The sequence below is a fragment of the Rhinopithecus bieti genome, unplaced genomic scaffold, assembly GCF_001698545.2.
Source record: "Rhinopithecus bieti isolate Rb0 unplaced genomic scaffold, ASM169854v2 scaffold_10548, whole genome shotgun sequence".
Classification (NCBI taxonomy): domain Eukaryota; kingdom Metazoa; phylum Chordata; class Mammalia; order Primates; family Cercopithecidae; genus Rhinopithecus; species Rhinopithecus bieti.
In genome coordinates, this window is record NW_016806834.1 from 1,743,520 (window position 1) to 1,760,009 (window position 16,490).

General features: G+C 36.3%; 1 protein-coding gene across 1 annotated transcript in view; it reads left to right on the top strand.

Annotated features, from left to right (window-relative positions):
• The first annotated feature begins 388 nt into the window (after positions 1-388).
• HORMAD1 (HORMA domain containing 1) overlaps positions 389-16,490 on the top strand; it is a 22,964-nt gene continuing 6,862 nt past the window's right edge. The window contains 13 exon segments of the mRNA XM_017877780.1: positions 389-451; positions 2,744-2,888; positions 5,023-5,049; positions 5,052-5,085; positions 5,582-5,618; positions 7,712-7,732; positions 7,993-8,019; positions 9,566-9,633; positions 10,123-10,274; positions 11,719-11,975; positions 14,574-14,640; positions 14,749-14,825; positions 15,556-15,639. Coding sequence (XP_017733269.1) covers positions 419-451; positions 2,744-2,888; positions 5,023-5,049; positions 5,052-5,085; positions 5,582-5,618; positions 7,712-7,732; positions 7,993-8,019; positions 9,566-9,633; positions 10,123-10,274; positions 11,719-11,975; positions 14,574-14,640; positions 14,749-14,825; positions 15,556-15,639 — 1,029 coding nt within the window. The 5' untranslated portion in view covers positions 389-418.

Genomic DNA, 16,490 nt, shown 5'->3' on the forward strand with positions numbered 1-16,490 from the left:
ACCTCGCCCGGCTAGTGTTTTGTATTTTTTAGTAGAGACGGGGTTTCACCGTTTTAGCCAGGATGGTCTCGATCTTCTGACCTCGTGATCCGCCCGTCTCGGCCTCCCAAAGTGCTGGGATTACAGGCTTGAGCCACCGCGCCCGGCCTCCAACAGTTTCTTAATAACCCTTTTGTTTGAGACTTGCTAGTCAAATGGCTTCAAATCAGGACCCTACTCAAAATAGTTCTACTGCAGTATCGACCTCTATGTTTTTGAAGATTTTATTTTAATTAAATAAATTCAAATTTATTCACATAAAATTCTGTTGAATTTTATATGTGGTAAACTGAAATGTTAGAGAAAAAAATGAGCTCTAAGTTAAAGCTTGTATTTGTGTCACAAGGTTGAATTAAAGAAAATACTTTATCAGAAGAAGATGGCCACTGCCCAGTTGCAGAGGACTCCCATGGTATGATTTCTTGTATTTTGATATATCTTAATGTAGCCGCTTTTATTGTTTCTTGAAGTCTCAGCTACTCTGTTGTCACATTTGGAAGTTAGGGCTCAACTATTTGAGGGTTTTATAATACCAGGAAACTGCATGTTTTAAGAAATGAAGATATTTGCTAAAGTATTTTGAATTAATTGAAAGTTCTATTGGATGTTTGCTGCATTGAATTAAATTGCTCATTCACATTTAATTTACATTAGATATTAATGAATACTGCTTTGTTGCTTTGATGAAATTATTGTTCATAGCGGTCCACCTCCAGAACATGAATGTTCAATATATAAGCAGAATAAAAATAAATAAATAAGAAAATGAGGCCAGCTGGGCGCGGTGGCTCACGCCTGTAATCCCAGCTATGAAGGTGACTGAGGCAGGAGAATCACTTGAACTCAGAAAGGGGAAGTTGCAGTGAGCCGAGGTAGTACCACTGCACTCCAGCCTGGGTAACAGTGAGACTCTGTCTCGGCAAAAAGAAGATTAATAGGCCGGGCGCGGTGGCTCAAGCCTGTAATCCCTGCACTTTGGGAGGCCGAGACGGGTGGATCACGAGGTCAGGAGATCGAGACCATCCTGGCTAACGCGGTGAAACCCCATCTGTACTAAAAAAATACAAAAAACTAGCTGGGCGAGGTGGCGGGCGCCTGTAGTCCCGGCTACTCAGGAGGCTGAGGCAGGAGAATGGCGTAAACCCCGGAGGCGGAGTTTGCAGTGAGCTGAGATCTGGCCACTGCACTCCAGCCTGGGCGACAGAGCAAGACTCTGTCTCAAAAAAAAGAAAATTAATGTTTGTAACCCAGAGACAAATATGCGTTTGTTATCTTTATATAGGATTTTGCATTACACTTAATCTCTGTTAAACCTACTCAGTGACTAAAGAGAAAAATCAATGTTATCTATCCACGTATTATGCATTTACAGGCAATTAATCTGCAAGGGGATTCTTAGGATTTTCAGGTACTTTTTGAGCTGAGGCTGAGGTGAGAGGATCGCTTGAGCCCAAGAGTTTGAGATCAGCCTGGGTAACATAGTGAGACCTCATCTCTATGGGAAAAAAAACGTTAGCCAGGCATGGTGGTGCATGCCTGTAGTCTCAGCTACTTTAGAGGTTGTGCGAGGATATATGAAATGTCATATATGAAATGTCTACAATATGCAAATTTATAGGGACAGAAAGGCTAGTGGGTAGGACATGGGATGGGATAAGGGACAGGGAGTGATTGCTAATTGGTATGGGTTTCCTTTTTGGGATGAAGAAAATGCTATGAAATTGATGGTGGTGATTGTTGCACACACACCTCTGTGAATAAACTAAAAACCATTAAACTGAAAACACTTTATATGGGTGTCCCAAAAGGTGTTTTTAAAATACCAGCCACGGGAACCCAGGAGGCGGAGCTTGCAGTGAGCCGAGATCGCGCCACTGCACTCCAGCCTGGGCGACAAAGCGAGACTCCGTCTCAAAAAAAAAATAAAATAAAATAAAATAAAATACCAGCCACTACTAATATTTGTTTTATTTATCCTCAAAATACTAGTATTTGATATGTTTGAATATAATCTGAAGAATTATATAATTATTCTATACTTTTTTTTTGAGATGGAGTCTCACTTTGTCACTCAGGCTGGAGTGCAGTGGCGCAATCTTGGCTCACTGCAACCTCTGCCTCCTGGGCTCAAGCAATTCCCTGCCTCAGCCTCCCAGGTAGCTGGGATTACAGGAGTAGCTGGGTTTACAGGCGTCTGCCACCATGCCCAGCTATTTTTTGTATTTTTAGTAGAGATAGGGTTTCACCATTTGGCCAGGCTGGTCTTGAACTCCTGACCTAGTGATCCACCCGCCTCAGCCTCCCAAAGTGCTGGGATTACAGGTGTGAGCCACTGCACCTGGCCTATACTTTTTTAATGAAATAGTTTGTGCCCATCAACTTGCATCCAATTGAGGTTGTAGGCAGCTGTGATCGTGCCACTGCACTCCAGCTGGGTCAATAGAGTGAGACCCTATCTCAATTTTTTAAAAAATAAAAAAAATTAAAAGATTTTAGGTACTTTTGCATGTGTCCTTTAGGCTATTACCCTAGAAACACCCTCACATTTTACATCCCACTGTGACTTTTGGGGGATTACTAACCAATATAGGGAGGAATTCTTGGGGCAAGTACTATGCTTATACAAAATTAGATCTATGTTAAGAGAAACTACTTTATTTTTAATAAATTTAAATAAAGTGTTCTATTTTCCCTTGAATTTTAGAGTGCACTGGTATTTCCCAATAAGATATCAACTGAACACCAGTCTTTGGTGTTAGTGAAGAGGCTCCTAGCAGTTTCAGTATCCTGTATCACATATTTGAGAGGAATATTCCCAGAATGCGCTTATGGAACAAGATATCTAGATGGTAATATAATATTTATTTTAAAGCTTTATTTTAAAATGGTATTTTATTTTGCTTGCTCTAAAACTATAATTTTGACTTAGAAATTTTATTTTAATAGAAGCTTTATTAATACAATTCATATACCTGACAGTTCACTTGTTTAAAAGTGTACATTTCAACGATTTTTAATAAATTCCCAGAGTTGTACAACGATCACCACAGTCAATTTTAGAACATTTCTTCATCCCAAAAAGAAACTCCATACTCATTAAGCCACTATACACTTCCCCTCAACATTCCCAGTCCTAGGCAATCACACACTTTCTGTCTGTACAGATTTACTTATTCTGGATATTTCATATAAATGAAATAATATAAAATGTGGTCCTGTCCAGGTGCAGTGACTCATGCCTGTAATCCCAGCACTTTGGGAGGCTGAGGCGAGCGGATCACAAAGTCAAGAGATAGAGACCATCCTGGCCAACATGGTGAAACCCGTGTCTACTAAAAATACAAAAATTAGCCAGGCATGGTGGTGCATGCCTATAGTCCCAGCTACTTGGGAGGCTGAGCAGGAGAACTGCTTGAACCCGGGAGGTGGAGGTTGCAGTGAGCCAAGATTGAGCCACTGCACTCCAGCCTGGTGACACAGCAAGACTGCGTCTCAAAAAAAAAAAAATTGGTCCTTTGTGACTGGCTTTCAACTAGCATGTTTTCAGGGTTCCTCCATATTGTCACATGGATAAGTGCTTCATCCCTTTTTGTTGCTGAATAATGTTCTATTGTATGGCTGTACCACATTTTACTTATCCCTTTACCAGTTGATGAACATTTGGGTTCTCTTTTTGGCTATTATGAATAATGCCACATTGATGTACATGTTTTTGTTTGGATACCTAAATGGTTTTAAAATATATATATTCAATACCTTTAGAAGCACTTAATCATAAAATTTTTCCTCAGTTTCTCAAGTATAATTTTAACTGAAATTATGCTTATAATGATGAAAGAAATTGATAGAAAACATTCTGTTATTTATAACTTTATATAGTAGTAGTGTATGTTCTTGTGCTATTTTAAGGAAGTAAAAATACAGCCAGGGCCAGGCGTGGAAGCTCATGTCTGTAATCCCAGCACTTTGGGAGGCTGAGGCAGGAGGATCACTTAAGGCCAGGAGTTCAAGATGAGCCTGGTCAACATAAGGAGACTCCATCTCTGTTTTTTTAATTAAAATAATAATAATACAGTCAGTTTATACTACAATAACTTATTTCTCAGTACATTATACATGCATAATATTATACACCAGTTATGTGCTGGGCAATATGGTAAGCACTATGTTATGTACGATATCTTGCTAATTCATGTAACAGTCCTGCAAATACCTGTTTTTCAAATAAGGAACTTGAGGATATGAGATACTCTCAGTGTTTCCACTGTGTTACATGTTGCTTCTTTGCAGGCCTCTTTGTTTTTGATAGCCAGTTAACTTTTTGGCCTTTGCAGGTATTTAACTGGGATAAGATTCTAAGATTCTTGTATAACAATGGCATGGAAGCAACATATCTAATTTTGTGGATTCCATAATTTTTTTATGAAATGTTTTTGTACCCATCAACTTGCATCCTAATTATTATGCTGGCATTTTATAATAAATATTAAAAGACTACTTTCATATAACCTTTCTTCCTTTAATTACATTGATAATATTAATCATCTGGGTATTAATTATTGCTATTAATAATTTACCTGTGCTGGGCACGGTGGCTTACGCTTGTAGTCCCAGCACTTTTGGTGGTCGAGGCAGGCGGGTCACCTGAGGTCAGGAGTTCGAGACTAGCCTGGCCAACATGAGAAAATCCTGTCTCTACCAAAAAATACAAAAATTAGCCGGTCATGGTGGCACACCTGAAGTCCCAGCTACTGGGGAGGCTGAGGTGGGAGAAAGGCTTGCCTTGGGAGGCAGAAGTTCCAGTGAGCCAAGATCATCCCACTGCACTCCATCCTGGGTGATGGAGTGAGACCCTGTCTCAAAATAATAATAATTGTAATTATAATTTACCTGTAATACACAGCTGAATAAAATAAACTTCATTTAAAATTTCTAGTTGTTTACTTTTCTTAAGTAACTCTATATTTCATCTTTTGTGTTTAGATCTTTGTGTCAAAATACTGAGAGAAGATAAAATTGCCCAGGATCTACACAGTTAGTGAAATGGCAAGTAAAAGAATACCTAAAGAGAGAAAATTATTTTTTCTTATATTACTTTTTTTTGTACCTTGGATACCTTCTGGTGTTTAACCAAATTTTAGTGAATCACCCTTTAATGCTAGATAGCATTTTTGTAGGTCATTAAGTTTTCCACTGACGTTTTCCTCTCCTTGAAGTCTGGGTATTTAGAAAAATAAATTTTAAAAATAAATGTTCCTTTATTTTATGCCGCATGCAAGCAGGCTTTATTTATTTTATTATTGTTCCCCACAAATAGCTATCAGACATTTTGTATTTTCCCTTCCATCCCTGTCCATCATTTTACATTTCTACAACATTGTTTTTTATGTTTTGTCTTGTTTAAAGCTAGTTAATAAGAAGGGAGCTTTAATAAAACATTTTGTATTATTTAGTAATGAGATAATATGGAAATTTATGAAAATAACTCTTTTCTGGAAATGCATTCAGTCTAAAAATGAATCCTTGATTTTTTTTTTTTTAGGATGCTAGGATGTTATGATGCTTTACAGAAAAAATATGTAAGTCTTGCAATCTCTCTATCCTTTTTTTCTATAGTTTGTGATCTACAAATCTAACTGGAATCATCATGTAGTAAAACATTCATTTGAACTAACTTGAGTGTAAGTCAGTCTGAGTTACTGAAAAGCCTAAACATTTGAATATTTTAAAGACTAATCATCAAGTCATTTAAAGCTAATGGAATTAATACTAAACAAACTTTTCCAAGCTAGTTTTTTAAACACTTATTTGTATTAATAACACATGTTAACTTATAAAAAATTAATGAATTAAAGAGTCTTTTCAAATAGTTTATTCATTAGTTTCACATGCCCTCTACAAACTTGTTTATAGTAATAATTTAATAAATTATTTCCTTATTAGGGTTCAAAATAAATTTCCACATAATCTAGGTTGAATTGTCACAAATTCTGAATTAGCAAAATTAAGAAGGTTTTAAGATGGATTGTAAGCCTTTTTGCATACTTAGTATAATTTAGTATCAACATGTATAATGAAGTCCAGCACTAGGCTAATTGTGAAGAAGATAAATTTTTATTCATGGTTCCTAACCTTCCCCATTAAGGTGTAGTAAGTATTGAGCGCCTGTTATGTGCTAGGCATTTCTTCTAGGTAGGAACTGGTTAAGCTAACAGTGATCAACAAAACAAAGAGAGTCCCTTGTATAGTAGGAAAACAAGTAGTTAATAAAACAAATCACATACTTTTCAATAATGTTAAATGCCATTAAAATTTTTAGCAAAAGTATGTGGTAAATGGAAAGGTAAGGTAACTTTAGATGGGATGGTCATAGGAGCTTTTCTGAGGAAGTGACATTTAAGAGACCTGAATGAGAAGAAACCAGCTAGGCACTGATTTTAGGAGAGAATATTCCCAGCAGAGCAGCAAATGCAAAGAATTGGAAGGAAGTTTAGAGAGTTCCAGGAAAAAAAGAAGGCCAATATGACTGAGGGCAATTGTGCAGTGGGGGTGAATAACATGAGATGAGCCTGGGCAGATAAGCAGGGCCAGAGCACTCAGTGGATTTTATTTTAGGTGCAAAGAAAAGCCATTCGAAGGTTATATGTAGAAATGTAATATTTGATTTACATTTAAAAATTGTTTTAGACCAGGCATGGTGGCTCACACCTGTACTCCCAGCACCTTGGGAAGCCAAGGCAGGTGGATCACCTGAGGTCAGGAGTTTAAGACCAGCCTGGCCAACGTGTTGAAATCTTGTCTCTACTAAAAGTACAAAAATGAGCTAGGCGTGGTGGCATGCCTGTAATCCCAGCTATTCAGGAGGCTGAGGCAGGGGAATCACTTGAACCTGGGAGGTGGAGGTTGCAGTAAGCTGAGATCATGCCACTGTACTCCAGCCTGAGGAACAGAGTAATACTCTGTCTTTAAAAAAAAAAAAATGTTTTAAATCACTTTGCCCACAACTTAGAGAATCTGCTGTAGAAGGAGAATAAGATTGGGAGTAAGGAGAATAGCACCTAGGCCATTACTGTAGTACTGGTGAGAAATAATGGTTGCTTAGACCAGGATAGCAGAGAGAGGAGATTCAGAATAGATTTGGCAGTAGAACTGATTGGATTTGTTGATGGACTGGCTGTGTAATATAAGGAAAAGATCAGAATCAAGGATGACTCTTAGATTTTTGGCAGATCATTTGATTAAATTATTTTCTATGATTTTCTTTTCCTATGGTCTCCAAAACTTCCTCCCTGGGGCCCTGAACTCTCAGCTGGTTCTTTTTTCAAAATCAGTTCTCATTGTTTTCAGTATAACACATATATTGTGTTATTTCACAATATATATTTTTTTCCTTGTAACTGGCAGTAATGTCCTTTTTGCTTACATCAATGAAATAAAGTGCTGACATGAATTTCAATCATCAGTGATTTTACTAGCAACAGATATTTCAGGGGATAGGGAAGCATATCTAAGGTACTACATTATAGGCATTGATCTTATGCAGTCAAGATCTGCAATGATTATTTGTTATTAGGAATACATGTTGAAATAGGACAAAGAATTCTTATGATTCATAATGAAAAAATATTTTGTAGACTACAAGTAAGATTTTTTGTTCTTTGTTGTATTTCAGCTAAGGATGGTTGTTCTAGCTGTAAGTATTTTAAATTGTGTGTTCTTTTAAAATGCTGCCAACTTTGGCCTTGCTTAATTAAATAACACTAAAACTATCAATTGATTATGTCACATTATTGGAATAACTGATCTAGTCAATGGAATGAAAAAGTAATATTTTGGGTGGTCATTTTTATTTGTTTGTTTTGCTGAGTTCACATGAAGTTTAGTCTAAATGTCTTAATTTTGCTCTTGAATACTTAGCCTTAGATAACTCAATTGTAAATTGTTTTTAAATAGGTATACACAAACCCAGAAGATCCTCAGGTAAGTGTGCTTGAGTTACTAATGAAACATAATGCCTCTAATATCTAAAAATAACATAAAACATAATATAAGAATATCTTATGCTTTTAATTATGCTTTAATCAATATACTTTCATATATATTTTCACATTTGAACTTCATAAAATTCTTCTGAGGTAAGGCAGGGCTTGGATTGTTACCTTTAAACAGATTAACATGACAGAGATTATGTGACTGATCTTAGGCCACAAAGCTTACAAACTGTTAGAAATGACTTAAATCTCCTGACGTCTAATTCTTTACAGTATTTTTTATACTATATTTTAGAATTATGAAAGGGCTTGAGTTTTAGGAAAGTAAGAAAGTCATCTTTAAACTTAGAATATTCATCCCAATTCAGTCATGGCTAACTATTTATCTTACAATTAAAGGAAAGAAGGCAGAACATGAAAGGGAAAACCGGAAGATAAGAAACAAGGGGGAAAGATCTACTGAGTGCTTACTCTATATTAGGCTCTGTTCTTTGGGGCTTTATGTGCATTATCTCATTTATTCATCCCAGCTTTCATGAGGTAACCACTATTAGCATCTCCACTCTACAAATTAGGAAATCTAGGTACAAGGGGTTTCTTGCCTAAGGTCATTAGTGGCAGAAGAGGCAGAACCAGGTTTTGAACCTAGGAAGGCCAGTTCACGATTTGGGTGTTTACCCATTAGGCTATAGTTGTTACAATGTTTCATTCAGTCAAGGAGAGGTAGATTTAAACTGGTGTTAAAAATAGATGTTTAAAAACATCACTATGTAAGCAATGAAATATAAAGAAAACAATAAAAGTTTTCACGCTTCAGGAGGGCTGAGAATGTGTCTTTTCTTTGATACTCACACCTGCAATTAATGCTTAATATGTGTCCATGCTGACAAAGCAGATCATTTGGGTAAAGGCTGTGAATTAATAGATTGTTCAGAAAACTAATTGATTGTTCAGAAAATGTTCATTTATTTTCATATGTTTTATAATTGTGCATTTTTTCTATCAGTAAATTAGCAACCTTGTTGATACAATAACAACATTTATTGAATGTTTACTATATGTCAGGTACTTTATAAAGTACCCTGTATAAATTATCCCATTTGTGAATATTTATTCACAACTACCAATGAGATATGTACTATCTTTAATCCCTTTTTTAGCTGGGGAAACTAAAACTGAAACTAAGGCTTAAGTGGCATGCCTGTGGTTACAGTATAGCAAAGATTTAAGCCCTGTGTTAGCCACTCTGCTGAGGTATGTTGCCTCCCTTATCTGCCTGCTAAGGAGTTCCTTCCATGTGGTATAAATAACATACATTAAAATGAGTTGGGAAATAAATGTCTCTCCAAGACTGAAGCCCCATACCCAAACCATGAACACTGAACATGAGGAATCAAAAGCTTCAATGGACCTATAGGGATTAATATGGCAGAAAAAAAGTATTGACTAAATGTTGAGTCATACAAAACAGAATATAGCTATTTAGCAGCTGGTACTGAATATCAGAAACATAACTGCAATATTTTCTGTTTAAGACAATTTCAGAATGTTACCAATTCAAATTCAAATATACCAATAATGGACCACTCATGGACTTCATAAGGTATTGTTCTATAGTTTTCTTTTTGTGTTACAGATTACCACTTATTCATATTAATGCTATATCGCTAAACTTCAGGATTCATTCTGAAACTGCAGGGTCATCCCCAATTAACCATCAAGATGTGGCTATGCAAAATGGAGTGGTGACTTGGAATAGCTTCAAGCCAGGATTCTGTGGTTAATTATAAGCAATTTTAATTGTGGAAAGAGAACTTAGGTGATTAGAAATATAGAAATACAATTTTAAAACATCATTTGCTTTCTTTAAACACTTTATATAAAATGCATTTAAGTAAAATTAAGTTATTGATTTCTAGCAATGATATTAATATTAAAATTTTATAATAGTGACATTAAAACACATGGTAACTTTCAAGTTAACAGCTTAATGCTATAATAGAAATCAGAATCTCAAATAGTTAAAATGTAAAGTTATGATACTAGAAGCCACAGGTTTCATAAAAGAAGTTAATATGTGATTCTCTTCTAGTAAAAACCAAAGCAATGAATCTAGCATGTCATCTACCGACACCAAGAAAGCAAGCATTCTCCTCATTCGCAAGATTTATATCCTAATGCAAAATCTGGGGCCTTTACCTAATGATGTTTGTTTGACCATGAAACTTTTTTACTACGATGAAGGTACTATTTGCAATACATCCTGTTTCAGTTGGTACCTATGTTTTATTATTATTGAAACAATTGGTTTCCATTCCTAATATTTTTAGCACCTAAATTTTTTGAAATTATAAAATTTACATTTAATATCACTATTCAAAAGAAAGATTTGCAAAATTAAGCTTTAAAATAGATGCTTCTCTAGTGATAGGAACAAATCCATGTGAAGTATAACCTCACTCAATTAAATCAATTTAACAATGAGTTAACAGTTTTCACTTATCAGATTGGTAAAATGTGTTAACCCATTATTGATAAGGATTTGGGGAAACAGGAACTTTTTTCTTTTTTGGAGAGTGAGTCTTGCTGTGTCTCCCAGGCTGGAGTGCAGTGGCACAATCTCAGCTCACTGCAGCCTCCACCTCCTGGGTTCAAGCGATTCTCCTGCCTCAACCTCCTGAGTAGCTGGGACTACAGGCATTCGCCATCATGTCTGGCTAATTTTTGTATTTTTAGTAGAGATGGGGTTTCACCGTGTTGGCCAGGCTAGTCTTGAACTCCTGATCTCAAGTGATTCACCCACTTTGGCCTCCCAAAGAACTGGGATAACGGGCATAAACCACCGCACCCGGCCAAGCAGGCACTTTTATACACTTGAAGGACTGTATACAGGTTCTACATTTTTAGAGGACAATTTGGCAGTATCAGAATTTTAAATCTTTAATCCAGAAATTCTATAGTGAGAAAATTATATTGAAAATATAATTGTGCAAATATGCAAAGTTATATAAGGATTTTGGTTATAGCATTGGCTAAAATAGGAACAAACTGGAAACAACTTGAGTGTCCTTCATTGGGGACTGAGTAAATAAATTATAGTCCATCTGCATAATAGAATACTATACAAGTTGTTAAAAAGAAGGTGCTGATAAATTACATTATCCAAGATATATTATTAAGTTAAAACCAGCTAGATATGGAACAGTATGATCTCATTTGTGTTTTTTAAGGAATTTTATATGTATTTCCTAAAACCTATGTAAATATGAAATATCTTTTATTATATGCATGTCTTCTAGAAGAACATAAAGCAACAAAAATAACAACTAACATTTATTGAGTATTTACTATGTGCCAGTTCTGTTCTCAACATTTTACAACACTTTATTTTATTCCCACAATGACCCTGTGAAGTAGGTACTATTATTTTCACTATTTGACAGATGAGAAAATCAAATCAGGGATGAAAAAAATTTACTCAAGGTCACGGACAGTCAAGTGAAGAAAACAAAGCTTACCTTTAGGGAATAAAATGGGGACTTGGACATAGTAGGAGAGTGATTCTTATGTTTTGCATTATGCCCTTATATACTATTTGAAATACCCGCAATCTGCATGTGTTTTTATAATAATAATAATATTTTCTTTAATTTCATGAACAGCACAGTTTACACTTACTTTTTTGCAGTTACACCCCCAGATTACCAGCCTCCTGGTTTTAAGGATGGTGATTGTGAAGGAGTTATATTTGAAGGGGAGCCTATGTACTTAAATGTGGGAGAAGTCTCAACACCTTTTCACATCTTCAAAGTAAAAGTGACCACTGAGAGAGAACGAATGGAAAATATTGATTCAACTATACTATCACCAAAACAAATAAAAACACCATTTCAAAAAATCCTGAGGGACAGAGATGTAGAAGATGAACAGGAGCATTATACAAGTGTAAGTGTATTTCAAGAGTTATAAAGAACAATAATAACAAATGTTCTACTCAATTCTGAAGATTTTTTATAGCTCCCATTAACATTTGTGTAAATTCTGTATTATAATCATGAACTCAAGGTTGGAAGGGTCCTTAAAGTCTAGGCCTATGGTTTTAAAACTTTTTATTTAGTCCAAACATTATACTAGAACTTAAAAGCACAACTATTCTGGTTGAAGCAGGGTATGTTCCTGAAGGCTCTGCCACTCCATATGTCACTTACCTTCATAGTGGACTCTGAGGAAACCCCTCGGACTCTAGGGCATAATTTGAAAAGCATTGCACTAGTCCAACCCCTGGCTAATGATGGAATCTTTTCTACGACATCCCTATTAAGTGTTCAGGTAGCCTGTGCTTGAATTTCTCTAGGTCCTGGAAAGTAACTGTTCTGAAGCAGCCTGGAAGTTCCTGGAAGTCAGGAAGTATCTTATTCAACTTTTTAATCATCCTGTGCCTAGCACTTGGATTTGTAATTAGTGCATCCTAAGTATTAGTCGAGTGAATGGATGAATAGAAGTATAAAAGAGTTTTTTTGTTGCCTTACTTCCAGCAAATGTGAAAGTCATTATTGCTTTAATCTTTCAGGGATTAACATTATATCCTTTAATCTCACTTCTCTTGTTTTCCCTGTCTCAATTTATTCTAAATTATGACTACAATACTTATGTACAGAGATTCACTATTCTGATTAGGCTCTCTGACCACATCTTTACACATGGAAAATTCAATCAATTTTCAACCAATTCAGTCAAAGAAAAAAAACTTTTTTCTAAGACCTAAATCCCAGTCTTGCTTTATAACAAATATGGCTGAGGTGTTTGTAGCATTCTTGAAAATATTTAAATCTCTTTCACATGTATCACAAAGGGAACAATAATTGTAATGTAGACATTAAACCTGTTGCTATTTTTACCATAACATGACTGAGCTTATCCTTCAATAACTCTCTGAAGAGTTTTTATTGTGCATTGATATACATATAAATTATATTATTTTAATTTATTTTATTTTATTTATTTTTTTTTTTGAGAGAGTCTCGCTCTGCCACCCCAGGTCTGGAGGCATGGCTGGATCCAGCTCACTGCAAGCTCCGCCTCCCGGGTTCACCCATTTCGCTGCCTCAGCCCTCCCCAGTAGCGGGACCTACAGGCCCCGCCACCTCGCCCGGCTAGTTTTTTGTACTTTTTATAGAGACGGAGTTTTCAATCCGTGTGTCCAAGGTGCTGATCCTCTGACCTCGTATCCGTCCGCTCGGCCTCTGTCCAAAGGCTGGGATTACAGGCTTGACCACCGTGCCCGGTCCTATTTTATTTTATTTTATTTTTATTATTTATTTTATTTTATTGTTATTTATTTATTTATTTTTTTGAGACAAGAGTTCGCCTTGTTGCCCCAGGCTGGAGTGCCAAGTGGCACGATCTCAGCTCAAAAAGCAACGCTCCACCACCACTGGTTCAAGCGATTCTCCTGCCTTCAGCCTCCTAGTAGCTGGGATTACAGACATGCACCACCATGCCCGGCTAATTTGTATTTTAGTAGAGACGGGGTTTCTCCATGTTGGTTAGGGCGGTCTCAAATTCCCAACCTCACGTGATCCGCCCACCTCTGCCTCCCAAAATGCTGGGATTACAGGCATGAGCCACCACTCCTGACCGAAAGTTGTATATTTTTATCATTTGTCCTTAAAGCAACCCTGCAAAATAAAGAAAAATAGTATTTTATACTTTATTTGGATTAATAAATTGCCTTTTGATAGTAATTCTAGGAACACTTTTATTTCTAGTAAGTATAAGGTGGTTGTAGGTTTTTGGGGTTTTTTGGTTTGTTTGTTTTGTTTTGTTTTGTTTTTTGAGACAGAGTCTTGCTCTGTTGCCCAGACTGGAGTGCAGTGGCAGATCTTGGCTCACTGCAACCACTAGCCTCCTGGGTTCAAGGTATTCTCTTGCCTTAGCCTCCTGAGTAGCTGGGATTACAAGCATGTGCCACCATGCCGGGCTAATTTTTGTATTTTTAGTAGAGACGGGATTTCACTGTTAGCCAGCCTGGTCTCCAACTCCTGATCTCAAGTGATCTGCCCACCTCAGCCTTCCAAAGTGCTGGGATTACAGGTGTGAGCCATTGCGCCCAGCCTGGGTTTTTTTGTTTGTTTGTTTTTGAGACAGGGTCTCGTTCTGTCTCCCACGCTGGAGTGCAGTGGGATGATCACAGCTACTGCAGTCTCAAACTTCTGGGCTCAAGCGATCCTCTCACCTCAGCCTCCTGTGTAGCTGGGACCACAGAAACATGCCACCACACCTGGCTAATTTTTAAAATTTTTTCATAGAGATGAGGTCTCATCATATTGCCCAGGCTAATCTGGAACTACTAGTCTCAAGCAATCCTCCATCCATGGCCTTCCAAAGTGCTAGGAATACAAGCATGAGCCACCATGCCCAGCCAGTAGTTTTATATTGTATTTAGCCTTCACATGAAACAAATTTGTTCATAAATGCTTTCTGCTCACTTGTTTTAATTCCTTCTTGAAATGTGTCCATTTTTTTCTTCACATAATTATATAGGATGATTTGGACATGGAAACTAAAATGGAAGAACAGGAAAAAAACCCTGCATCTTCTGAACTTGGAGGTAAGAAGTTAATGAAAATGTACATTAACTCACTTCCAACTCAATTTTATACCCGTTTAATTTTTTTCTTTTTTCTTTCTTTCTTTCTTTCTTTTTTTTTTTTAACAGAACCAAGTTTAGTTTGTGAAGAAGATGAAATTATGAGGTCTAAAGAAAGTCCAGATCTTTCCATTTCTCATTCTCAGGTATAAACTTGATAGTTCCATCTCACTTTTGTTTTGTTCAAAGGACAGTTGCTTATATGCTATTTTTTTATTTTTCAGATTTTCTTATTCCAGGTCTTTTAGATTAAATTCAATATTTAGAATGCTTATTATCAACTAACAACTAAATCTGGCAATTATATGTTGATGAATTTTGGGTATATTACTGGTGAATTTGTTTAGTAATAAAACTAAATACTATTGGTAGAATCTGAGAATTTCAGAGCTAGATAGAATCTTATGCAGTTATTTATTCCGCCCTGCTTCATATTTATAAATGGAATATGTAATACATTTGTGTTGCCTTGGAGCATACATGTTTTATTTTCCTTTTCAAATACAGTAAAATCCTGAAATAAGAGATGTAGGTTATATGAACTTAGAAATAACATGATTGATGATTGATTGTCTACCTTCCTCTGCCCAGCCCATTTCTCAAATGAGTAGACTAAATTTCTGGTCTTCTGGAAGGGTGATGCCTGGTGATTATTTGGTACTTTCTCTGTTCAGTGGTTGGCCAATTATGTAAAGTGTCAGTTTCACTATCTTTACTTTTGTGCTTTTTGTACAGTATGAACCAACTCAAAATTATTGGTTTTAACTTAACAAAACCCTAAATTTTATGTGGTTAAATTTTTGGACTCCATTTATTGTGTTATGAAAAGGTTTTATTATACTAAGTTATATTTTTTATAATTCTTTTCTTTTTTAGGTTGAGCAGTTAGTCAACAAAACATCTGAACTTGATATGTCTGAAAGCAAAACAAGAAGTGGAAAAGTCTTTCAGAATAAAATGGTAAATATCTCTTTAGGTTTGTTTTCCATTCTAACCTTGTAACTCCCCCATATGTGAGTTTATTTTAATATTCATTTATTAGACCAATATTTACTAAGTACCTATTATGTGTCAGGTATTTTACTAGGTGCTTAGGATATAACCTGAATAACACATACTTCTTGGTCTTAGCTAAAGTTTAGTAACTGGAAATAAACAAGCAATGATATAGAGCCGTTATAGAAGTCTGAACAGGCTACATAGGCACAAAGAAAGGAATGGTTAATTTTACTGAAGGTATATTAAAGAGAGGGACCCAGGAAAGGTTTTGGGAAGAAATGATACTATCATCCAGACTTCCAGAGAAATTTCCTAGAATGCCAGAATGTTCCCATGCTTGATCTTTTTTTTTCCTTTTTAAATTTCATTTAATTTAAGTTCCAAGACACATGTGCAGGACGTGCAGGTTTGTTACATAGGTAAACGTGTGCCATAGTGGTTTGCTGCACCTATGAATCTATTACCTAGGTATTAAGCCCCACATGCATTAGCTATTCATTCTAATGCTCTCCCTCCCTCCAACCCCCTGACAGGCCCCAGTGTGTATTTTTCCCCTCTTTGTGTCTATGTGTCCTCATGGTTTAGCTACCATTTATTATTATTATTATTATTATTATTTATTTATTTATTTATTTTTTTTGAGATGGAGTCTTGCTCTGTCTCCCGTGCTGGAGTGCAATGGCCGGATCTCAGCTCACTGCAAGCTCCGCCTCCCGGGTTTACGCCATTCTCCTGCCTCAGCCTCCCGAGTAGCTGGGACTACAGGCGCCCGCCACCTCGCCCGGCTAGTTTTTTTTTTTGTATTTTTTAGT